Source organism: Sinohyriopsis cumingii, chromosome 4, assembly GCF_028554795.1.
Source record: "Sinohyriopsis cumingii isolate HCF-2022 chromosome 4, ASM2855479v2, whole genome shotgun sequence".
NCBI classification, from domain to species: Eukaryota; Metazoa; Mollusca; class Bivalvia; order Unionida; family Unionidae; genus Sinohyriopsis; species Sinohyriopsis cumingii.
The window spans coordinates 57,613,836-57,641,578 of record NC_142964.1 but is presented as its reverse complement, the minus strand read 5'-3'; the positions used below and the strand labels follow the sequence as shown (position 1 = coordinate 57,641,578).

Here is a 27,743-nt window from a genome sequence, read left to right as displayed (position 1 = left end):
AGATGACAAGACTGTCTCCTCTATCAATACCATGTCAAAAAGAATTTGAGTAATGATACCTTGTACTGACATTATTGGCACAACCACAAAGAAATTAGTACTAAAAGAGAATGAATGAGTTCACAGGAATAAAAAAATATGAAATCCAGAGATAAAAAAACAAGACCCACAAACAAAACAAAATATTTTTTATTGACAAGATTTTAGTTTCAGAACCAGAAATAACATTAAACCTTTCCCCCTGTGAGATCTTTCAAAACAAGAAAAATTAAAGTCTCCATGTAAAACAAAAACAGTAGGTTTGGAACAAAATAATAAATAACAAAGTTGAAATGTATTTTCTATCTCAGACTATCAGCTTAAATGAAACTAAGGATCCCAAAATATGTCAACATGACATAAATGCCCCCCACCCCAATAATCCCCTGAATAACTAATGGAAGTAGAAAGGAACAAAAGCTTTTGCAGAATGTATATATAAAATGGATAAAAAAGGAATGATTTACAATAAGTCTAAACAATCATCAGTGTGACAATAGAACGAAGTCTAAACAATCAACAGTGTGACAATAAACCAAGCCTAAACAATCATCAGTGTGACAATAGACTATGTTCACCTGATGCTAATAATGTCTTACCTAGTTTCACATCAATTCATGAAAAGCTGTGGGATTTATTAGATAGACAATAAATAGCATACATAATATAAACATTAGACTCTACGACACCAGTAAAAATGACAAACAATATGCGTTCATTGATCTCATGTCCACAATGTCTACCAACTTCTGAGCAAATTCAATGAAAGTTATAGGACTTATTTACACATAAAAGAATTAGAATAAAGAGTATAGCTATCTTTAACATCAGAAAGGGGCATAATTCTGGAAGAACATGTCAAAACTTGATGACAGAATGATATGCAAATACTGACCTCAAATGTCTGCTAACTTTCTATGCAATGCATCAAAAACTCTAGTTGCACATACAAGATTTATCGTATCTAAGTATACACAGCCACTACCATAAAAGGGGCATAACTCTGGAAAAGTCAACATTCTATAATGACTTAACTATGCACATATTAGCTTCATATCAATGTCTGCAAAGTTTCAGGACAATTCATAAATACTGCATGTCTAACTTGCGTACAAGAGAACTGTCATATATGGTACATACCTTTAACACCAACAAGAGACATAACTCAAGTATAAGTGGCAAGAGACATAACTCTAGTACAAGTGTCAGAGCATGGTAGCAAAACAACAAGAGCATACTGACTTCATATCAATTATATCTGACAAGTTTCAAATCCAGTCATTAGAAAGATCTGGCAGTAATTGCATCCACAACAACTGTGCAACATACACATATGGATTATGTTTATAATACAGGATGGACAGACAAACCCAATGCAATGCCATTTACTAATGGGCATAAAAAAACATAATACTCAGTGCTTAATTTTTCATGTATATAATACCACATTAACACAATAAAATCCGAATGAATGGTAAAAACAACTTTGTAGTATTAGTCATTCTGTAAGGGAATTTAATTATCCTATTGTATTACAATGAGGAAGTGAAACACAACAAATCATGCCAACATATGCAATATAAAGCTTGTACGAAATAGAAACCCATAAACATGGTTGATGGAGAATGTAATCTTGGTGAAAATAACAATTCACTAGTTTTGTATTAAACCAAGATGTGCCAATGAACAGAGTCTCGAACTAAAGACAGTATGCAAAAAACATTTTTCTACTTTCATTTAGTGATCCTGACCTTTAACCACTTGACCCCAAAATCAATACACTCCTTGCTTTCTCAAAAAGAGTAAGCCAGCCACAAACTTTTGTGAATTGTAAACGGGTTAGAAATGAAATTTGTGTGCATGAGCCAAATTATATTTTTTATTTGTAAGCCAGTGACTTTTTGACGTTTGGAGCCCACAATTTACAGCCTTAATCCTTATTCAATGTGGAAGCCAAATGCAAATTTTTCTTCAGTCTGTGATTGTAAACTAATGTTATTTTACGGACACCATTTTTCTTCTTTCAGTCACATTGATATGTACCTTGCAGTGCAAAATGAATCAGCTTCTTCCTTACCCCAAGAGCAAACCACCTGCAAACTTTGGTAAAGACAGATGCCAGGAGATTTTTTTGAAATGATGCCCTACTCTGGGGTAAATGCCCGCTGGTACTCGCTTTTAACCCATAGGAATGGGGTAGTGGAAGTCATTTATTGTCCATGAGGAATGATGGATAAAGGACAAATTATTTTTAATAGTTTTAAATAAATAAAAAAGTTCTGCATCTTTTTTCATGCAGGAATAAACTTTCTGTGAGGCATTATATAAGAAAATCTGAAAGCAAAATAAAACCTTATTGCACATTTAAAGCAACAGACACTGACATTATATGAGAATAAAGTCTCTGAAAGTGGAAATCAGTGTTTATATACATGGAATGTCATGGAAGGAAATGCTTCAGTGGGTCAAGGCCCTGATTTCACTAAACACTTTCATCCTCAAACTATGAATCTGCATATCTTTCTAATTGTTTCATCAGTTGATAATTAATTACTTTGTCAATGAGCAATTAATCAGCAGGTAACAGGAATTAAAATGCAATCATAAAATCTTGAATTCCTGCCAGACCTCTGAGGACATTTTGGAGGACTAACTCAAATTTGAGTAATTTTACAACTCATTTTTTTTTCAAGATCAAAAATGGTTTTATAAATGTTAATTTGAAAACGAAAAGGTGATTTTACAAGATAATTTAAACTCTGAATCTGGTAGAAATGTTTGAGAATTTTATGGAAACTGTTGACCCAGAAACTGGGTTTGGAATGAAAGTTGGACACCCAAAAAATTTAACACTAAGATAAACTGGGGACCTGGACACATAGCTTGGGTTGATACTTGTAAATAAATAAAATTGAACATTAACATCATGTGCTTAATATAAATATAATAAAAATGTTCATAAAAGTTTTGGCAAATGCCAAATGTAAAAAATAATTTAAATTCAATAATAACAACATATGTACAGTTTAATTTAAAAAGTAATTTAAATAAATATTGAATTGATAGACAAAATATTACAGGAATCTCTGATATACATGTAGGCATTAGATAAAATGAAAACAAATGTGTATCATTATCAAATGTTATGTCAGCACTATTCAAACAAAACACATGCACATCTGTGAAATATGTCCACATTCATTTGCTATTTCTAGAAAATCATCAAATGTTCTCTCTTTGAGAAATACAAATACATGAAATTCATATACAGTGATGTTGATGCCATTTTGGTAGTTTTCCCATTGTTTCTTAAACATCTCTAAAACCAGAGTATCCAAATGAGGGCAAAATGGTTCTGCCTTCTGTCCAATCCCATAGTAACTTCTTCTAGATATTCTGCACCCCCTTTACTCCTTCCCACATCCTAAAAAGTGACCCTGAGGCATAATGTCAAATCAGAATTCCTGCTAAAAGAGTATACATGAAGTTTGGTCAGAAAATATTTGCAATGTCACTGTAATTACAATTTCTGTATACTCTCCCTCTGACATCTTTCATTGGGATCACTTACTAGGGTGGAAGCTAAAGATGATATCCCATCTCACAGACTGTAACCATACTTGGAATCTAACGACTGTATGAAATTTCAAAATTTTCATAGTACGATTAAGAAAAAATGTGTTAATGGCAGATTAAAAGCAGGACAGACAGAGGATATCATGGTATCACTAATCTGGTTTAAAAAAAGCATTGGATGCATTTGTATAATACAAGAAAATTCAAAACACATTACCATATGAATTAGATACTGTATATACTCACTTATAAGTTGAGTCCAACTGCAGAGACCATGATCTGCCATCACTTAACATGTTATCTGTTCAGGATCTGTTATCTGTTCTACTAATTACTCCTAACAAACTGTATAGACCCAGATCTGCTGGTGCATTAATGCAATGACAGATCTGAGTGTATTATGCAGTTGGACTCAACTTATAAGCAAGTATGTACAATATTAGTCTGTGCTACAATATAAATAAAGCTCTCTTTAGGTAAGAAGGTGGTAAATGGGACTCTTGGATATGTAATGAAGCTGTCAATTAACTATGATACAAAAATAATTGGCCTGCTAACCAATTTAATCAGTCAGCTAGGTGTAAATGTTCAACTAACTGTTACATGCTTATGTTGGTTAAATAGTCACACAGTAGGCCAGAGGGTCATGCATGCAGTTTGTGAGATTATATATATATATATATATATATATATATATATATATATATATATATATATATATATATATATATATATAAGTTCAAATCTTTTCAAATCTGTAAAACTCTTGATATTTAGAACTTCATGAAATATTTACAACACACTTTAAAGTCCTCAATCAATCACCATTTTTTTGAAAGAAGAGAAACATCTGAATTGGACCTCAAAAGACAAAACCTTTATAAGGCACAGTGATCCACCAAATGACATCCAATTATGTAAAAGCACTGCAGTTACAAGCAGTATGAATAGATAGATGGACAGATGGATGGATAGAAAAGATGAATTCATGAAGTTAATGCCCTCAATGCGGGCCTATGATTGCTAATGCATCTCTATGCAGGCCCTAAGAAAGCTACTGCATCTCAATGCTGGCCTTAAGATGGCTACTGTATCTCAATACAGGCCCTAAGATGGCTAATACATTTCAATGCAGACTGCAAGATGGCTAATGCATCTCAATGCAGCCCCTAAGAATACAAATACATCTCAATGCAGGCCCTAAGATGGCAAATACATCTCAATGCAGGCCCTAAGATGGCTAATGCATCTCAATGCCAACACTAAGGTCACTAATGTATTTCAATGCAGGCCCCAAGATGGCTAATATATCTCAATGCAGGCCCTAAGATATCTAATATATCTCAATAAAGGCCCTAAGATGTCTAATACATCTCAATGCAGGCCCTAAGATGTCTAATATATCTCAATGCAGGCCCTAAGATGTCTAATACATCTCAATAAAGGCCCTAAGATGTCTAATATATCTCAATAAAGGCTCTAAGATGTCTAATGTATCTCAATGCAGATCCGAAGATGCACAAGAAAAAAGAAAAAAGGTATTTATAGTATTTGGATCAAAGTATGAAGAATTATTTCCATATCAAGTTGAGCATGAGAAAGGGGGGAGGTGGGTGTTCAGGAAATTATATTTGTTTTAATGATTACTGTAGATAGTGTGTTTCTAATAAATAGCTAAGGATGCAACAGTTACATACATGTTATATAACCCTTCAGGATGTGATGTAATTCAGTGTTGAAAATTTAATGCCAGCAAAATTATGCTAAATTGGGTTAACCAGTGTGTTATGTAATTCTGAGTTGTAAACTTCATGCCAGTGACAGTATGCTTAAGTGGGTTATCCAGAATGTGATGTATTTCAATGTAGTAAATTTCATGCCATTACAGTATGTTTAAGTGAGTTATCCAGGTGTGATGTAATTCAATGTAGTAAATTTCATGCCATAACAGTATGTTTAAGTGAGTTATCCAGGGTGTGACGTAATTCACTGTAGTAAATTTCATGCCATTACAGTATGTTTATGTGAGTTATCAGGGTGTGATGTAATTCAATGTAGTAAATTTCATGCCAATGACAGTATGGTTAAGAGATATATTAAAGGCGACAGTTTTGAGTTTGACTATGGTACAACTGATATGTTATTGTCTCTTTTTTTAAAATATAAAAATGAAATCTGAATTTCCAGTAATTTTATAAAGGCTTATATGAAAGAATAACATATGGAACATCATCACTTTTTGAGTCATGTGCACTGTTCCCTCTTTGAACCTGAAAACTCCTTTTTTGTGTCCACAAAACCCCCAAACACTGTTTGGGAATAAGGCAGGTATGTAACCCTCTTGAGCATAATGTTACTGGAGTGGAATTTACACCCTGGACAATTCTCTTAGGGGTAATGTTAATGGGGGTGAAATTTACAGCCAATAATTACATCACACCCTGGACAACTCTCTTAAGGGTAATGTTAATGAGGGTGAAATTTACAGCAGTGAATTACATTACACTCTGGACAACTCTCTGAAGCATAATGTTAGTTAAATGAAATCTACAACACTGAATTACATCACATATTAACTCTCTTTGGTATAATGTTACTGGATTGGAATTTATAGCACTGAATTAGACAAAATGTATTAATCATAGTGTCATGGAATTCATTGGATTCCATTACACTCCAGGTCTTTTTTTTAAACCAAATTTATTAAAAAAACGCATTCTAGAACTTGAATTTTGAAAATTGAGTCTTAGTCCGAGTATATGCTTGAACAGTTTTATAAACTCAAGTGCTGGTCAAGCAAAATATTTTTCTCCCAATTAACATAAAAACACTCCTTGCAAAACCACCTTTTAAACTAAAAACTCTAATGATGGAATATGGTTCAGTAGGATTGATGTGGTAAATTACTGGAGACTGAGGGATTGTCTCAAACAGGCAGGTTGAGCAATGTGCAGATTCAGGTAAGAGACACTGGTATGCCAAATAACTCAGGTGGCCAAGTGCCAAGTGAGTATTGGGGTAGCTCCTGGCACAAGTTCCAATTTGATCACTCATTTATTCCCCCAAAATAACATAAAGACACCTGACTGCTAAAAAAAGAAGGGCTTAAATGGTTATGATCATACTGGGTTTTCAACTATAGTTCAACAGAATCTTTTGCAATTTCCTTCAAAACATTATAAACACTGTCTTTTAAATTTTTGAAATACCAAAGCATGGTTTTGTCATTGATGGTTTTGCCGCATTTCATTCCATAATTCGGCACACATGCTCTGTAATGGTGCATGTAAGCTTCTGATGTGTTGACCTTTATGACCTTCATCCCTTCATTCAGAGGTTTACTAACATGATGTATTCCTGTTTCAAACACTTTGGCAGGCTGAACTATAACTTTGGTCCTCACATGGCTGAACTGTTGTGATCTTGTCAATGATCCCATTGTAATTAAATTGGAGGCTCTTTTGTCTGAGAATACTGGCTCATAGAAAGCGCTTTCAAAACTAAGGGCACATGTATTTGTGTTGGCTTTGAAAAGAGAATCAAACGAATTAGTCCAAGTACGAGTCTCTTTATGAGGTACAATAAATTCGTCAATGTCGATGATAGCCAAATGCTTCATCATTGACATGGCTCGATACATGCAGTCATTATGCCCACTCAGTTGACCATGGTACCAAATCTGATCACCTTGCATCACAGATGGCAAAGTCCATGGGATCACTGTAACTTCCTTTCTCTCACTATAGTAGTCTAAAACTTTCTTGTTTATTGCATCTTTTATACTGAAATTGTAAAAAATAAAATGACTAACTCCTAATAACTTATGCATCTCAATAAATTCTATCAGCTGCTCTTGTCTTAGTTTTCCAAATAATGGAGGTACGCACACACCATAGTTATATTGAGCATGCTTAGTATTTATTTTTGTAACATCAAGAGTTATGGCCCTTGTACTTCCTAATTTGAAAGAAGAGTCTTCTGAGAATATATCTGCACTAACAGTAATCTGACATACATCTGTAACATGTTTGGGCACTATGCATGATACCATATATCCCCCATACTCTTTTCCATGATTCTCACATAATTCATAAATGCTTGCATTATGTTTTTCCAAGTTTTCCTTAAAATGGCAAAAGAAGCTAACAGTCTTTTTAGATTTCGGGGGAGACATCATTAGAGTCATAATTCTGATGAACCTTTTATCTGGCAGTCTTTCATCAAGATATGCAGAGTAGATATAAATTCCACCTTTTTCCATGAACTGAAATGTCCTTGTTATTGAGTTGGGGGGAAGGTAACAAGTACCATCTGAGCTTGCATGCGAGGCAGTGATGCCAACATCATCTTTTACCATACTCTGTTGATGAGCAGATGGTCTTCTGGTCTCTTGTTTAAAGTCATCAATTTTGTTCAGTATCTTTGTTCTAGTTGCATTGTAACTGCTTTTATCCATTATTCTGTAAAATGTGCTCTTCCATTTGACCCAGGTTGTATCTGCTTTGTCGCTTTGTATCTCTTGCTGAAGATGGCCATGGAAAACGTAAAGGATACCAAAATAGCCACTGCATAATATAGTGATATAGAACCGTAAGGTGACTTTTGGAAACATGTCATCTGACTGTACTAATTTCTTTGGCACCTGAAAATTAGAATTAGAGTGAATTACATAACTGTTATTTTTCTACCATGCTGGCTAAGAAAACTTTATTTGCTGTCTTACATCCAATAATTCTCATGTTACAGCCATCTGTTAACACATTAACCCCTGGAGGTTTTTGTTGTTTTCGTCTGAAATTCGAGTAGGAAACACTTTTTGAAAGCTATTTCTGAATACATCTGGAAACACCAACTTCCAGGTGATCTTCCAATAACATACTGCCTAGTTGTGTTAGAAGCATTGTTTATCACTGGCTATTTGGCTCGTGCATGAGTAGAAGGGTAAAAGTTGGAGTTCTTTTTTTTCTTTTTTTTGCTTAACGGACCCATTATTTTTACTCCAAATGCCTATCTTATCCTACTTTTTGCAAAGGTTCATCTGTCTGTTTGCAGTTCAAACCAGTTTGCCTTAGATCTGAGACCAAAAAGTCTAAAATCTGGACACAAAATCGGATTCCTACCATGGGTGAATTTTGGGTAGAAAAAAATTGGGTAAAAAAAAAGAGGTTTTTCCCTCTGTATTTTGTAGTGCAACTAGAAATTCCAGATTATCTTGTATCATTGTAGAGCTACATCTGTCTACCATTCTATAATACCAACCACTTTAATGTATCATACATGACCTTGATGCTACAGAGCTCAGCAATAGGCTACTACCTGACCTGCCACTTAAACTCGTCACCAGGGGTTAATGTGTTAAGTCCATTTGTATCTACATATGTATATCTGTGTACCCAAACTAGGTATGCCACTTAAGCTTGTCACCAGGGGTTAATGTGTTAAGTCCATTTGTATCTACATATGTATATCTGTGTACCCAAACTGGGTATGCCACTTAAGCTGGATAATGGTACATCAGTACTATCCTCGTTATCTAATGCTGAGCAAATGCTAATTAGTGGTATAGGTATGCAACTTCTAAAACCATTTGAACATAAACCTTTTGGAATAGAAATAAACACATAATCATATAAAGTAAACAATTAAGATGTAAAGATGAAAACTACTTTTAAAAAATGAGAACAAATAAAGAATAAATTAAAAATATAATCTATGCAGTTACTTAGGACTGATAAAATGAACAAACAACACAGATCCTTATCTGTCAGCACATTATGCAATGGCAAATTAGGGCCTCTGTTGTCTGCAGTTGGACTATTTTTATAACCTAATATATAGAGAACATAATCACTAAAAATCAAACTTAGGCCAAACAGTATAGACCCTGTTCTGCTAGCCAATTTTCCAATGGAAGATCTGGGTCTATACTGCTTACAAATGGATGATGTTATATGGATAGATATGGTATATGTAAGATGCTTCCATCCAGCTAATACATGGAGAAAGTCTATGAACAAATGACCCTATTTTTGTCAAACCTGCCCTTCATTTATCCAGAATGTCTTTGAAGGAGTTCTCAATAATCCCAAATTATTTTTAATCTAAAATATCAATGGGTTATTTATGATTTCAATGAATAATTTAAATAATTATTCCAGAATTATATCTGAACACAACTACAAACTCAAGTCGTAGATTTCCAGAGAATGATATAAACAGGAATGATAAATTATTTACCCAAACCTCTACTAGCTACAAAGAAAATAACTGTAATATAGTGAGCCTTATCAGAAAACTCTTGAACATTGACCATCAAGCGTGTAGAGGGATAGATGGATGTTGACAAAGCTCATGATTGTCATTCAGAAAACTCTTGAACATTGACCATCAAGTGTGTGGAGGGTTAGATGGATGTTGACAAAGCTAATAATTGTCAATCAGAAAACTCTTGAACATTGACCATCAAGTGTGTAGAGGGATAGATGGATGTTGACAAAGCTCATGATTGTCATTCAGAAAACTCTTGAACATTGACTATCAAGCATGTAGAGGGATAGATGGATGTTGACAAAGCTCATGATTGTCATTCAGAAAACTCTTGAACATTGACCATCAAGTGTGTGGAGGGATAGATGGATGTTGACAAAGCTCATGATTGTCAATCAGAAAACTCTTGAACATTGACCATCAAGTGTGTGGAGGGTTAGATGGATGTTGACAAAGCTCATGATTGTCAATCAGAAAACTCTTGAACATTGACCATCAAGTGTGTGGAGGGATAGATGGATGTTGACAAAGCTCATGATTGTCAATCAGAAAACTCTTGAACATTGACCATCAAACGTGTAGAGGGATAGATGGATGTTGACAAAGTTCATGATTGTCAATCAGAAAACTCTTGAACATTGACCATCAAGTGTGTGGAGGGATAGATGGATGTTGACAAAGCTCATGATTGTCAATAAGAAAACTCTTGAACATTGACCATCAAGTGTGTAGAGGGATAGATGGATGTTGACAAAGCTCATGATTGTCAATCAGAAAACTCTTGAACCTTGACCATCAAACGTGTAGAGGGATAGATGGATGTTGACAAAGCTCATGATTGTCAATCAGAAAACTCTTGAACATTGACCATCAAGTGTGTAGAGGGATAGATGGATGTTGACAAAGCTCATGACTGTCAATCAGAAAACTCTTGAACAATGACCAGCAAACGTGTAAAGGGATAGATGGATGTTGACAAAGCTCATGACTGTCAATCAGAAAACTCTTGAACACTGACCATCAAGTGTGTGGAGGGTTAGATGGATGTTGACAAAGCTCATGATTGTCAATCAGAAAACTCTTGAACATTGACCATCAAGTGTGTGGAGGGATAGATGGATGTTGACAAAGCTCATGACTGTCAATCAGAAAACTCTTGAACACTGACCATCAAGTGTGTGGAGGGACAGATGGACATTTACAAAGTTAATAATTGTCAATCACAAAACTCTTGAACAATGACCATCAAAAGTGCAGAGGGATAAATGGATGTTGACAAAGCTCATGATGGTCAATGTTCAAGAATTTTCTGATTGACAATCAAACGTTTAGAGGGATAGATGGATGTTGACAAAGCTCATGATTGTCAATCAGAAAATTCTTGAACATTGACCATCAAGTGTGTGGAGGGATAGATGGATGTTGACAAAGCTCATGATTGTCAATCAGAAAACTCTTGAACACTGACCATCAAGTGTGTGGAGGGACAGATGGACATTTACAAAGCTAATAATTGTCAATCAGAAAACTCTTGAACATTGACCATCAAGTGTGTGGAGGGATAGATAGATGTTGACAAAGCTCATGATTGTCAATCAGAAAACTCTTGAACATTGACCATCAAGTGTGTGGAGGGATAGATGGATGTTGACAAAGCTCATGACTGTCAATCAGAAAACTCTTGAACACTGACCATCAAGTGTGTGGAGGGACAGATGGACATTTACAAAGTTAATAATTGTCAATCACAAAACTCTTGAACAATGACCATCAAAAGTGCAGAGGGATAAATGGATGTTGACAAAGCTCATGATGGTCAATGTTCAAGAATTTTCTGATTGACAATCAAACGTTTAGAGGGATAGATGGATGTTGACAAAGCTCATGATTGTCAATCAGAAAATTCTTGAACATTGACCATCAAGTGTGTGGAGGGATAGATGGATGTTGACAAAGCTCATGATTGTCAATCAGAAAACTCTTGAACACTGACCATCAAGTGTGTGGAGGGACAGATGGACATTTACAAAGCTAATAATTGTCAATCAGAAAACTCTTGAACATTGACCATCAAGTGTGTGGAGGGATAGATAGATGTTGACAAAGCTCATGATTGTCAATCAGAAAACTCTTGAACATTGACCATCAAGTGTGTGGAGGGATAGATGGATGTTGACAAAGCTCATGATTGTCAATCAGAAAACTCTTGAACACTGACCATCAAGTGTGTGGAGGGATAGATAGATGTTGACAAAGCTAATAATTGTCAATCTAATTAGGATTTAACCTGCAAAAATAAAGTTAATACTTCTTCTTAGTTTTATTTTTTCTCTTCAAAGCATTGTGTAGAACTGTTGTTCAACCCAAGACATGCAATAGTTCACAAATGCTTGTTCAACAAACTGCCTTACTTGCCCTGTATGCATCAGTATTTGGCAAATATATTAAAATGAGGTTCTGCTCATTTAACTGACCATCTTAATGACTTTGGTTACTATAGCATTTCTTTACCAAGGCTACTTTGATCATGCACATGACCAGATAAAAATAAAATAAAAAATTTCCTAAATTAAATAACTGAAAATCAAGAATGTTAATCACAAAAGTTGCTGAGCCATCAGGAATTGCTTTATAATACAATAAAATTGATACATGAAAGATGTCCATCATGTACTTATGGTTTAACCATGTTGTCAGTCAAATGTCACATGATCAATCAACAAACCACAGAAAATCAATCAGTTCTTTGGAAAACAACTAATAAATACTTATCACTAAAAACAGTATTATGTACATGGTGTTTTGTAATCTTTAGTAGTTTATTAACATGGAATTAAATGTCAAATCAAGATCATATAGATGCCATTGTATTGCATTCACAACAGTGAGTCCATGATAATATATATATATATATATACATACATGCATACATAATTACATCTTTCATTTTTTATTTAATTTGTTATTTAATAAATTCAAATAAACATAATCAATATTGAAATGATTAAAATTATTCTTCTTTCTTGCACATTGTGATTAAATTATTTTGCATTCATTGTTGTGAATGCAATGCAATAGCATCTATTGAAATTATCATGGACTCACTGTTGGGAATGCAGTGCAATGACATCTGGTGTAATTATTACAGATTCATTGTTATGAATGCAATACAATGGCATCTATTGAAATTATCAAGGACTCACTGTTGGGAATGCAGTGCAATGACATCTGGTGTAATTATGACAGATTCACTGTTATGAATGCAATACAATGGCATCTATTGAAATTATCATGGACTCACTGTTGGGAATGCAGAGCAATGATATCTGGTGTAATTATTACAGATTCATTTTTGTGAATGCAATACAATAGCATCTGTTGAAATTATCATGGACTCACTGTTGGGAATGCAGTGCAATGACATCTGGTGTAATTATTACAGATTCACTGTTATGAATGCAATACAATGGCATCTATTGAAATTATCATGGACTCACTGTTGGGAATGCAGTGCAAAGACATCTGGTGTAATTATTACAGATTCACTGTTATGAATGCAATAGAATGGCATCTGTTGCAATTATGATGGATTTACTGTTATGGATGCAATGCATCTGTAGTAACTATTATGGACTCACTGTTATGAATGGAATGCAATGGCATCTATGGTAATTATTAAAGAGTCACTGTCATGAATGCAATACAATAGAATCTGTTGAAATTATTATGGAATCACTATTGTTGCATATTGTAATGAAATTATTATGCATTCATTATTATGAATGCAATAGAATGGCATCTACTGTAGTTATTATGGACTCACTGTTATGAATGCAGTGCAAAGGCATCTTTAACCATGCAATTCAGTTTCTGATTTTCTTCAACATCTACATACCAAAGCTTCTTTAAAAAAATTAAATATTAAATAATTATGTGACTAGTGTGTTTTTACTATTTCTTGTGCAATACGCAAGTTAAGCTGATAACTGCATCACTGAAGCCCACTGTTCTGTAATCACCCCCACCTCCTTTCCTGCATAGCCTAGAACACAAAAGGCTCCACTCAATATGATTGGCTTGTCATGGCCTTAAACAGAGGAACTTGTGATGGAAAAATAAAGTGAGGAGAAGAGGCAATCAGGAGGCATAACTCTTCCAAATATCAATGTGAAATGAAAGATATCTAACTCATTCAGATGTCATCAGTAAAAAGGTGTATGATAAAATGGGTTGAAATCCAGCATTTCCCAATAGAGTTATGCTCCAGAAACTAAAGAAGGAGCAATAAGGGGCCACAACTCTTCTGAATGCAAATGTGGAATGCTGGAAATAAAACTCATTCAGGGCCTCATTAGTCTTGGCTGAATTCCAACAATCCAAAGAAAGACAATGCTGCAGAAACAAAACACAGGAAGAGATGCAATCTGGGCCATTAACTCCTGTAAATGATGCTGTAGAACAATGGAAAATAAACTCATTCAAGGTCTCATCAATATAAAACTTAATACCAAGTTTGTTTGAAAACCAGTGAAGTATAAAAATGCAACTCTTTGGACATTTTATCTTCGGACATGCTATCAATATCAAACTACATACAAAACTTGTTTCAAATCCAAGAATTTCCATTTATAGTTCTTGTGGAAAACAACTGCAGACAGATGGATGGATAGACAGATGGAAATACTGACAGATGTGATCACTTCATAGAATTCTCATGACTTTGCTAACTGGGGCCCTAATAATAACTTGCAAGACAAATAAAGCCATTTTTTATCTACATCAAAGATAGTTTCACTAGTATAGTAGTCAATAAACAGTTTTAAGTATATTTTAAGAAATAATGAAATGTAGGTATCCATGTATGTATGTATGTATGGATGTATGTATGCATGCATGTATGTTTATATATACAGACAGGATTCTGTGATGTCGGAACAATAGTGGGTCATAAATGCTAATAAAATGTTCTATAATTACAAATAAAAATTGAAAAATAATTTGGGAGATTAATTCATGTAAATTTTGACTTCAATGTACTCTTTTTAAAAATGACCTTGTTTGTAATTACTTACACAATATTTACTATAGCACGAAAAAATTGATATTATAATCATAACAAAATGAGAAAAAACATTTTGAGAAGCTGAATTTCGGTGTCTAGGAGGAAACTTCTCCATCATAAAACTTTACTAAGCATTTTGAAATAATCCTCCTCTTCATAACCCTACTTGCAATTTACAAATTCAGCTGGTCAGAATACTTCTGAGTAAATCCTGAGTAAATCTGAGCAGACTAAGCCATGATATAACTGGGCAATTTGGCAGCTGGTCACAACACATGGTACATGCAGAACAAGTATGTCAACAAACACTATTTTTAAAAGGAAATGGAAAAATAACAGATTTGATCCAATGAGCATAATAGATGCTCATTTAAAATTTAGAACATCCAAATATAGGATAAAGTGATCTATAATTTGGCACCATGTTCTGTGCATCACATAGCTGTCAGGTGCTTACAGGTTGATTTGATATACGGCCTACATGAGAGACAACTTTTAAACAAGTTGTGAAAAGTGTCTATCTGTACATGTGATTACTGTCCCAAGAGTCATCTTAATGGTGGGTTTAAATGAGACTCCTGGGACATGCCCCAGGGGAATACGGATTTGGCTCCTGGGTCATAACACAGTAACTTTTGAGATCCCCAACCTATAATCATAATAATCATAAAAAACAATATAGTAGGCACCTGACATTGGCCCTGTGGTCCATCGCTATTTCCAGAGACTTGGCTCCTAAGCCATGTTTTGGACACTATGGAGATCCCCACCCTAAAGGCATATCACCAGTAAATACATGCTCTGCATGAAAAGAAGAATTCAAATATCTAAAATTGGCCTCTGTGTCTTATTCTTATATCTGAATATGTGTCTAACTAAAACTTTAGTAATTACATGCAAACAGCATAAACCATGATCTGCTCCTACATAACAGGCATATCTGGGTCAACACATTTAGAAGTTTTATGCATCCATGGGGGGGTAGTAGTGGGATGGACCAGATCTGCATGGGTCCAATTGCAGTACCAAGAAAAATGTGTCTTCTACCCCCATTTTAATGAAAATGGAAATAAGCTCCAAGCCATGATGATTTAACATAGCAAGAATGAATGTCACAGAGTTCACAAAATTTTAATAGTTTTTGCTTAATTTGTAGCTTCTGCCTGAAAATTGACAAAATTAATAAATATTAATTCTTAGACAAGCTTCTAGAAATTCAGAAAAATACATGAACTCATTAAGGTCAAAAGCTGTAATTTTGCATCATGAGTTGGTAGTCTGTGACTAAGTCACAGTTCATGACAGACCCATAAGGGTGGTAATGGAATAAAGAACAAGGGGTCAAAAGCTGTAATTTTGCATCATGAGTTGGTAGTCTGTGACTAAGTCACAGTTCATGACAGACCCATAAGGGTGGTAATGGAATAAAGAACAAGGGGCTGCTTTACAGAAATGCAAGGAATGCATATTCACATTTTTAAAAAAAAATATGTCTAGAATAGAAATAATTTGTTTAGAAAAATCAGGTTTTCTTTCGGTGAAAAATTACCATATCCGTAACTGGATTTTTTTCCTATCTAATTTTGCTGCATCTAATGCAAACCTGACATTAAAACATCACAGATGGTCAAACACTCAACAACTTTTATAAAGTTTAGAAATTGAAGAAAAAGGTGATCTGATGGTGAAAATCACATGTCCAATACATACATGCACACACACATACATATACAAAAAACATCCCACTGCTGCAACACATCTAAGAAACTGGAGATACAAAGTCTCTCTGAATAAGATTTGCTGTCTCTCTGAATCGGACTGGCAGTCTTGCTGAATCAGATCTGCATAAATATAATTGGAAACAACATGAAAACGTTGTCTTAAAAGTGAAAATGAAAATAAGCTCCCTGCCTTGAATAGCTAATGGTGTCACAGAATAGAAATGAATCAATCAGTTTCATCAGTACAAGAATGGCATAAATATTCATGCTGGTTAATATAGGAAGATCGACAAGCATCAGTCCATTATGGTTCCGAATCAGTCTGAAGAAATCAATATGTGATCTCATTAGTGAACTCTGCTACTGTTCCTGGCATCTCAATTAGCACCTATGTTTATAAACAGCTAAAGAAAACTACATCAATATAATCTGACATCATTCAGGTGTATTCTACTCATTAATTCAAAACTCATCACAATTAATCTAATCGTGTTGCTGATAGCTATTTTTAAACTCTTAAAAGATTGAGACAATAAATAAAGATACAAAACACCACCAACTCAAGCCCAAGAAATAAAATCCGATTCATTTGGGGTGCTTTTAACATTGCATACATCAAGTCAAAAGTGCCGTACATTGTAAACAAACGTTTTTATTGGTTTGAGTATTTTTCTTGCTTTAATAAGATGTAACTGTATGTAGCTATTTTGTTCACTGTCCTATTGAACCAGAACACTGTGTGATAGCTACTGTGTGTGTGTGATTAGGACTTTTAATGTAGCTTTAACAATTTCTCAGCCATATCACTACAATGTCTGCGGTGTGGCAGTTTATAGTGGTGTCTCACCCAGTCACATTATCCTAACACCAGACCGACCAGTCCTAACACTAACCTCTTATTGCTGAGTCCCTATCGAGGCAGCTGTCAGTACCATTTTTCTAAGTCTTTGGTATGACTTGGCAGAGGTTTGAACCCATGACCTCTCGCTTCCGAGGCGGAAGCTCTAACCACTAGGCCACTGGAGCGGTGTGATAGCTACTATAAATACATGTAACAGTACTCGTAAGGCATCCAGGCTTGAAATTTATGGTAGTCCAATAACCCAAGGCTAGTAAATTTCCTGATGGACCAGTAGTTTTCTTAACTTAAAAAGTCTGATGGTTAGTAAATCTCAATGTGCCTGACATTATATTGTGTCAAGGACTAGTGAAGATTCTGCAGGACTAGTAAATTTCTCACTAGTTATTCTAAATACAAGAAATTTAAGTTCAACGCTAGGCCTGAGACCGCAAAGCGATGATCCCTTAGTGAAGGCAATAGGATCTCACCAGAAACATATCCACAACTGCAACTGTTGATAATTTTGTTTGTAAAACTAACAATTATACCCACAAAAAACATCCCAGCTGATTCTTACCTTCTGTAGACAACACAAGCGATTTTATGCACACAATATCTATAGGAGATTCATTTATTTAAAATGATACTATCTTTAAAAGCTGAGGCTCCACGGTAAATTGGGGTAGCTTACTCTTATTTTCAGTTTGAATTTAGCTGTCATGGAAGAAAGTTGCTCCTTATCAAGACCTGATTGGCTGTTAGACACTGAAAACTATCCAAACTGCATTATACCCAGATCTGCTGGTGCTGCAATGGCAGATCTAGGTCCATGCAGTTTGCAGTTGAACCTGACTTATAAGCGAATATATATGGCATGTAAGTAAAAAGGATTCTAAAATATTGTTCTGTACATGGAATAATCAGAATATCTGTATTGATATTGAAGGGATTTTTTGAAAGAGATTTGGAAGTATCCACCTTAAAATTAAACAAACTGGCAAGGTTTTATCTGATAAAGATTCAGCAACATCCAAAGAATACAGCTTCATAATAAAATGATGAAATTAAACAGTTCACAATGTTTCACCATCAATAAAATACATGCTTTTAAAAATTTTAATGTACTGTAATTCCTGAAACTTCAGTTATAAAAAAAAAAGACTGTTGTCGTTGTTTTGGATTATAACATTTTTCAGCACATGATAGGCTATATATGGTGATCCATTTATCTGGTGGATGAAGAACCCGAGAAAACCAGAGAAAATCCAATGACCCTTCAGAACACTACTGGCATGCATACTCATGCTGGCCAAGCATGAGATTCGAACCCACATGGACAGAGATGAGATGCTGGTGATCTGTAAAGGCAAGTGCCTTTGACCACTCAGTCACATCCCCTCATGCCATGAAAGAAAACTTTCAGTTTCCATAACATCAGAGTACTGTTTGCATTGCTATTAGTGACACTTCAAATGGTAATGATATAACTGAGGCTATTAACAACAACAAAGGGACAGTATAAAAATGACCACTATTTACAGAAAAGGCAGACACAGTAGATGGACATGTGTGCTAATGCAGTGCATTATAGAATAAGGAATCTACACTTATCTGTGACCGACAATATCTCTCAAAGTGTTATCTGAGTAAAGTAACTGTTCAAAGTCCAAATGATGATATTTTATCTACATACAATACCATAACTATAGCATCTACCATGTTTAGAAAACTTAAAGAGAAAAGAAAGCAAATATTTTTAAAGATCAAATTAGTTATTATTTTTCCATGGTTACTATGGCAACAACAAAGGGAATTTTTTTTATAATGATTATGATGTCTCCTGGAAAGTTGAGCTTCTAAACAAGATGGCTGCAAACATTTTATTACTAACATTATCATGTAGATTGTCTCTCTCCGCGATATAATTACACTCCAGTAGCTACAGCCCTTAATTTATGATTCCAATAATATGTAATCTGGATTTGTGGTGATCATGAATTAAGTATTGGTTTGCAATATAACATTTTCAAATAAGCAGCTTGATCCTGTTTATTCGAAACGTTGGAGGTCCTTATTCAGACTTATAAAATTAGATAGCAGTCTTTGCCAAAAGGTTATGATGTCAGTGGCTAATATTTCATGTACAAAAAGTAAATTTCAATCATGATAGTGACTAATGACTAAACTGATGGAAAACCTGTTTGTAACAATTTTAGAAGACAACAGGAAAGAGTTGATCAGACTCTAAAAGAAAAATTATGATGGGTACATGAATATTTCTCAGGTAATGAATGTGTTTATGATGTCACAGATAATGTCTCAATTGTTTTGAAGCAGTCTATCCAATCTATTTTCTTACCACATATGATAAAACTCTTTGTTTAACGAGAACAATTTACTCCTCCAGAGCACATTTCCTAACTCAACTGCAGCAAGTCACGGTGTCTTAACCGTAGCATGTCTAGACCTGAGACCAAAAGAGTGCCTTAATTGTAAGTATGCCTAGACTTGAGACCAGAATAGTACCTTACTTGTAAGAATGCCTAGGTCTGAGACCAGAAGAGTGCCTTAATTTTATTCATGCCTAGACTAGAGACTGAGAAGAGTGTCTTAATTGTAAGCATGCCTAGGCTTGAGTCCAGAAAAGAGCCTTAATTGTAAGCATGCCTAGACCTGAGTCCAGAAAAGTGACTTAATTGTAAGCATGTGTGTCTGTGTGTGTGTGTCTTATTTGGATTTTTAACACAGCTTTAACAATTTTTCAGTCATATCAGTACAAATTGTCTGGAGTATGACAGTCTATAGTGATGTCTAGCACTGGGGCATCATGCTGCAGACTGAGGCAGACGCTCTAACCATTAGGCCACCAGAGCGGTCTAACTGTAAGCATGCCCAGACATGAGACAGAAGACTGCCTTAATTGTAAGCATGCTGAGACTTGAGTCCAGAAAAGTACCTTAATTGTAAGCATGCCTAGACATGAATCCAGAAAAGTGCCTTTATTGTAAGAATGCCTAGACTTGAGTCCAGAAAAGTGCCTTAATTGTAAGAATGACTAGACTTGAGATAGGAGACTGCCTTAATTGTAAGCATGCCTAGACATGAGTCCAGAAAAGTGCCCTTATTGTAAGAATGCCTAGACCTGAGTCCATAAAAGTGCCTTAATTGTAAGCATGCCTAAACACAAGACAGAAGACTGCCTTGACTTGAGACAGGAGACTGCCTTAATTGTAAGAATGCCTAGACTTGAGACAGGAGACTGCTTAATTGTAAGCATGCCTAGACCTGAGTCCAGAAAAGTGCCTTAATTGTAAGCATGCCTAGACCTGAGTCCAGAAAATTGCCTTAATTGTAAGCATGCCTAGACCCAAGTCCAGAAAAGTGCCTTAATTGTAAGCATGCCTAGACCTGAGTCCAGAAAAGTGCCTCAATTGTAAGCATGCCTAGACCTGAGTCCAGAAAATTGCCTTAATTGTAAGCATGCCTAGACCCGAGTCCAGAAAAGTGCCTTAATTGTAAGCATGCCTAGACCTGAGTCCAGAAAAGTGCCTCAATTGTAAGCATGCCTAGACCTGAGTCCAGAAAAGTGCCTTAATTGTAAGCATGCTTAGACCCGAGTCCAGAAAAGTGCTTTAATTGTAAGAATGCCTAGACCTGAAACAGAAGACTGCCTTAATTGTAAGCATGCCTAGACCTGAGTCCAGAAAAGTGACTTAATTGTAAGCACGCCTAGACCTGAGTACAGAAAAGTGCATTAATTGTAAGTATGTCTAGATATGAGTCCAGAAAAGTGATTAACTGTAAGCATTCCTAGACATGAATCCAGAATAAAAAGCCTCACTGTAAGCATGCCTAGACATAAGACAGAAGGCTGCCTTAATTGTAAGCATGCCTAGACCTAAGTCCAGAAAAGTGCATTAATTATAAGCATGCCTAGACTTGAATCCAAAAAGTGCCTTAATTGTAAGCATGTCAAGCAAGACATGAGTCCAGAAAAGTGCCTTAATTGTAAGCATGCCTAGACCTGAGTCCAGAAAAGTGCATTAATTATAAGCATGCTTAGACCCGAATCCAGAAAAAAGCCTCAATGTAAGCATGCCTAGACATAAGACAGAAGGCTGCCTTAATTGTAAGCATGCCTAGACTTGAGTCCAGAAAAGTGCCTTAATTGTAAGCATGCCTGGACACTAGTCCAGAAAAGTGCCCTTCTTGCAAGCATACCTAGACCTGAGTCCAGAAAAGTGCCTTAATTGTAAGCATGTCTAGACTTGAGAATAGAAAAGTTCCTTAATTGTAAGCATTCCTAGACTCGAGTCCAGAAAAGTGCCTTAATTGTAAGCATTCCTAAACCTGGGTCCTGAATAATGCCTTAATTGTAAGCATTCCTAGACTTGAGTCCAGAAAAGTGCCTTAATTGTAAGCATGCCTAGACTTGAGTCCAAAAAGTGCCTTAATTGTAAGCATTCCTAGGCTTGAGTCCAGAAAAGTGTCTTAATTGAAAGCATGCCTAGACTACGAACCAGAAAAGTGCTATTATGAATCCTAACATTTGACCATCCTGATTGGTTACCATGGTGTGTCCCTGAGCAAGGCATTGTAATCCAGTTGCACCAAGGCAAAGGCTGGACAGTTCAAATAAAGGTTTTACTAAAATTCATGACATTGACTTCACACTGACAAACATTATTTGCCATACAGTACAAGATATACTCTCACATACCTATATATTTGCTTGTAAGTCAAGCTGCAGACAACAAAGATCCTGATCTGCTGTCACATAATGCACCTGTGGATCTGGGTCTATCATGTCTGTTCTATTGATTATTCCAGACAAACTGTACAGACCCCTTCCTGCCAGCGCATTATATGCCTACAGATCTGGATCTGTGCAGTTTGCAGCTGGGCTAGTCTTATAAGCAAGTATATAAGGTACACATTCCATTTTATGGCTGAAGCATGCATAAAATTGGCAATTCTAAGCAGGTATCCAGATCATGATTTTCTCACAGGAATCATGAATACCTGGTTGAAACAATCTCCAGAGCTGGCCATAATGGGAGAGAGAATATCTAACACATTAACTTTAAATGAGTGTAAATATTTAATACAAAAACCTGTGATCATCAACAACCCATCAGGAGTATACAGGTATATTAGAGAATTGTTTTATCGATGACCCATATGAGCTCAAATTTGTATAAAATAATCCTGATTTTTTTATTTTTTATTTCTGAATCATGGTCATAATAACTTGCATCTATTTACTTTTCTTGAATTTCATAGTGTGAGGAAATTATTGTTCAGTAATTGTATCCATTATTCAGATAGATTATTTCTAAAGAAAAGAAAAATATTGGAGAATAATTAACACATGTAAAATATTTTAATATATAAAAGAAAATATTGATGAAAATCATACTTAGAAGAGAAAAGAATATTTTTTCCCATATTATTTTTCACCAAGTGTCACGTTTCTCCCTCTAATCGGTAAATTAGTTCGTTGGTTCCTTTCGACAATCGTCCCCTTTTTGGACAACAGTTCCTTTTAACGAGAATTTCTTGCAAATTCTCGGAGTCGTAACCTTTGGATCTCCCCTTGTAGGAAAAGCTTAGACTGATTAAAATTCGATGCGGGCGATATTAAAACCTATGAAATTTTGTGTTGGAACACGCCCTCTCATTTAACGTACCAATCAGAATCAAATATCTCTGCTGCCTTTTTCCAAAGGCGCCAAAGTCAGGGTCAACTTGACCCTGGTAGTTTGAGTAACAGAGGTTCTGCATTCTCTCAATTGTGACAACTTTACCATGAAAATGAAGTTTTCCTTGTCCTAAAGTGTCCGCCTGGCTGCTGTATAAACAAATGTTTAATTAGGAACAGAATTCTCCCTCTAAAGGACATTACCGTACACGGTAGTATGGCGATATGATACGCGCTTGTCTACATAAATCTAATTAATGGTTGTCTGGTCTCAGCTAATGGTATTCTTGTTAGATCGACATAAAATTTGCCACTTCACACCAAGATTATATCAATATACCATTAACAATATCGGAAATAACATGACATTAAGAAACAAAGATGAAATTTCAAAGGCCATCTGCAACTCGAACATTATGTTAAATGTTTTGTTAAAAAAGTAATAAGTCTACGTGAAGAATGGAGGTCTTTGTGAACAAGTATGACTTATCAAAACCAGATTTCTCATGAAATATTGATTCATTTTTTAAACTGTTTGATTTTATTCCATTAAACAAGTATCAGTTTAACAAATCTTTGTAAGAAAGAAAGAAAAATTTCCTCATGAAAAATGTCACATTTCAAGAATGCTATACTTTGAAAAATAAAAAATTCACTGTGTTAATGACATTCACAGCCACTCAAATCTTATGAAAAATCTTAAATGATTGACAAAAAGTTTTAACTGGTAACATAAAAATTGTATAGATAACATCCCATATGTTATAACATCATGTTAAAGTAAATATGGCATTTTCATTTTATACTGATCTGACCGAGCTTTTATTCATGTTGTGAGAGACCATGTGATCATGTATAACAAAATGTATACTTTTGGAAAATAATTATTTAGCCAATATAAAAAATATCTATATCGACAGAAATAAAGCAATGAGGTTTTGAATTTAGCAATTATTGGAAACGATGGCATGATGTCACAGATTACACACTGTGTACAAATCTGGGTTCTACTGGCACATAAGCAACCATTTTTTATTACCATATATACTTGCTTATAAGTTCACCTATTTACTGAAAATCGGATTCATGCAGAGTATAGGTCATCAAAAAAATTTGATAAATCTAATGGTAATGTTGGAGACTCTAGATGTTTGCATTACACAAAATTATTGTGAATTCAAATATTACATTTTTGAGGCCACTAATTCCATTCAGAAAGGTGTATATGGTATGCACTGTGTTTACCCATTTCATTATGGTATTCGTTATACAATATCTGTCTACAGTTACTCTGAAATCCAATAATTTGAAAATATTACAGATGAATTAAATACTACCCACCACAAAGTGAAGTGTCCATCAATGTTGTTACCATGGATTTTAACAAGTATACTGTTTCCTTTTTCATGCAAATCCTATCAACCAGTATTTATTTTAATATTTGTGTCCTGCTGTATAAATACTGTGTTTGAGGTGAAATCACGCTAAACAGTAGACAGCAGTGTTCCATACAGTATTCACTTTGCAGAAACCAGCCACATAAATGCATGTAAGCTCAACTGATATAAAACATAGGCATGTATAACTTAATGTGATGATTTGAAACCAGCCATGGCAATTATGTACATTTGTCAATTTCAATTCTGATATGAAGACAGTGGATGTTCATTATGCAAGTACTACCAAACATTTTTGTCCAACAAACAAATAACCCTGAACATCATACCAATGTATATAACGCAGTATCACCTGCTGGTTCCCAATGACATCTGAATGGATTGACAAAGTTGGCCATGTTTAATTAGACATGGTCAAAAATATTTTTTTGTCATTATGTTATTTTATTGTCTTGTTTCTGTTTTATTTTATTTTTAAGTCCCTCAAACAACAAAATAAGTGGATATGTTCTGTACTGTATAGCTGACAGTAAATTAATAAACTTCTACATTTAGTAAATGCTGACTTAAAAAAATATTGATAATAATAAATAACATTGCATACATATTCCTGAGGTCCAGAAAAAAGATCAATTAACTATTTCCTGCCATGAAAACTATATTTGCAGTATTCTTTGGTTTTAATTTAATATGGCTAAGTGTTACAATACTTTCTGTATTTTTTCTTTGGTTCTTACACTGAATGGCTAAGTATTACAATGCTGTACTTAGAGTACTATTGGGTTCTTACACTGAATGGCTAAGTATTACAATGCTGTACTTAGAGTACTATTGGGTTCTTACACTGAATGGCTAAGTATTACAATGCTGTACTTAGAGTACTATTGGGTTCTTACACTGAATGGCTAAGTATTACAATGCTGTACTTAGAGTACTATTGGGTTCTTACACTGAATGGCTAAGTATTACAATGCTGTACTTAGAGTACTATTGGGTTCTTACATTGAATAGCTAAGTATTACAACACTTAGATTACTCTTTGATTCTTACAGTGAACAGCTAAGTATTACAATACTTAAAGCATTCTTTGTTCTTACATTGAATGGTTAGGTATTAAAATACTTAGAGTACTCTGGTTCTTACACTGAATGGCTAAGTATTACAATACTGACTTAGAACAAACCAAACATTTTTGTCCAACAAACAAATAACCCTGAGCAACTAAGTATTAAAATACTTTAAATATTATTTGGTTCTTACATTGGCTAAGTATTTCAATGCTGTACTGAGAGTACTATTGGGTTTTTACATTGAATGGCTAAGTATTACAAGACTTAGAGTAATCTTTGGTTCTTACACTGAATGGCTAAGTATTACAATACTGTACTTAGAGTATTCTTTGGTTCTTACATTGAATGGCTAAGCATTACAATACTTAGAGTACTCTCTGGTTCTTACACTGAATGGCTAAGTATTACAAGACTTAGAGTAATCTTTGGTTCTTACACTGAATGGCTAAGTATTACAATACTGTACTTAGTGTATTCTTTGGTTCTTACATTGAATGGATAAGTATTACAATACTTAGAGTACTCTTTTGCTCTTACACTGAATGGCTAAGTATTACAAGACTTTGATTACTCTTTGATTCTTACAGTGAACAGCTAAGTATTACATACTTAGAGCATTCTTTGGTTTTTACACTGAATGGCTAAGTGTTACAATACAATATTCACTGGCTCTTACATTCAATTGCTAAGCAATGCAATACATTGAATGGCTAAGTATTACAATACTGTACTTAGAGTACTCTTTGGTTCTTACACTGAATGGCTAGGTATTATAATAATTAGAGTATTCTTTGGTTTCCACTTTAATATGGCAAAGTGTTACAGTCCTTTCAGCACTGTTTGGTTTTTGCTACTAGAAAGACATGCAATCTGTCCAAAGTTGTAACAGTACTGGACAGAAACTTAGAGTTAGTGACCACACTAAATAAATTTTGAAGACTACATGCATAAAGACAATACCTAAGTCAGGTCCAACTGTAAACAACATAGACCTTAATCTGCCTCTGCCCAATTTGCTGACAGATCAGAATCTGTGCTGCTGGTCCTATTGGTTACTCCTAATAAACTGCATAGACCCAGATCTGCCAGTGCATTATTTGAGAATAAATCCAAGTCCATGTAGGTTGCAGTTGGGCTTGACCAATAAGCAATTAGACAGTTGTAAAGTATCCTAAAGTAATATCTAATTACAATCAATGCATGCTGGATAATCTTGCAAAGAACTGAGGAAATGTTAAAAAAATATGAAAAAAGTAACATTATCAAACATATATAATCCCAATGGTTTACTACAAAATAAAAGAAAAATTAATTCAAATCCTAGATGAAGAGTTCCAATAAAGAAAAATAATTTTAGCATACAATATTCACTCTTAGAAGTAACATACAAGGTCTGCACTAAGAGTAATTTCCACATTTAACTCCCTTAATTTTTGTGCCATTCAATTTTACATGATTCAATGTTAACCTTTTGTTAGCACTGCCTAGCCACTTTTCATCTTATGAAATCGCAGACCTAAACATATAGACAATAAAGATTTTTACAACATATGCCACCTGCACCAAAATATATCTCATAATGAAATTAATCATGATACTGTAATCACAACATTAGTGATTTTACTTTTCAACTTCATTCAGTCTGAGCAAATACAAGAGATATTCTTACTTCTGACTTACCAGTATTACCCAAAAATTAAACACAGAATCATGCTTCTTCTCTGGTAGTAGTCTGTCCCTGATTGGAGAAATAGAGAACGATGCCCAGTCACTGAAAGAACTAATAGAGGCTGCTGCAATTACACTGTATTGATCCACTGAAGTTTGTACAAGCACTGCAATTTATCTTTGCCCGTTTTGCCAGATCCCAAATTCATCCATTAGAAAAAGAACTGCACAGACCAATGGTAATGTGAACAAAGGCTACGCAAAAAGCATTCCCTTGTCTATTGACTAAATGTTAAAGATATCACTTCCACATCGGGAAATATTAGACCTATCTGTGCCTGGAAGTACAGTAACTTCCATTGTGACAAGTTATCCATGAGACACAAATGCGGCACTCAATT

The 27,743-nt window shown here is 34.8% G+C and overlaps 2 protein-coding genes across 8 annotated transcripts in view; both read right to left on the bottom strand.

Moving 5' to 3' along the window:
- The window catches only part of LOC149801214 (activating signal cointegrator 1 complex subunit 3-like), a 441,282-nt gene that overhangs the window by 170,172 nt on the left and 243,367 nt on the right, over positions 1 to 27,743 (bottom strand). The gene's annotated exons all lie outside the window — the stretch shown is intronic.
- LOC149801217 (beta-1,4-galactosyltransferase galt-1-like) overlaps positions 172 to 27,743 on the bottom strand; it is a 50,955-nt gene continuing 23,383 nt past the window's right edge. For 2 of the 3 annotated variants that reach the window (XM_089955274.1, XM_089955273.1), the window contains exon 2: positions 172 to 8,257. In XM_089955274.1, coding sequence (XP_089811400.1) covers positions 6,752 to 8,257 — 1,506 coding nt within the window. In that variant the 3' untranslated portion in view covers positions 172 to 6,751. Of the gene's footprint in view, positions 8,258 to 27,354; positions 27,704 to 27,743 lie in introns of those variants that run through there. The other variant, XM_089955275.1, reaches the window with a different exon arrangement.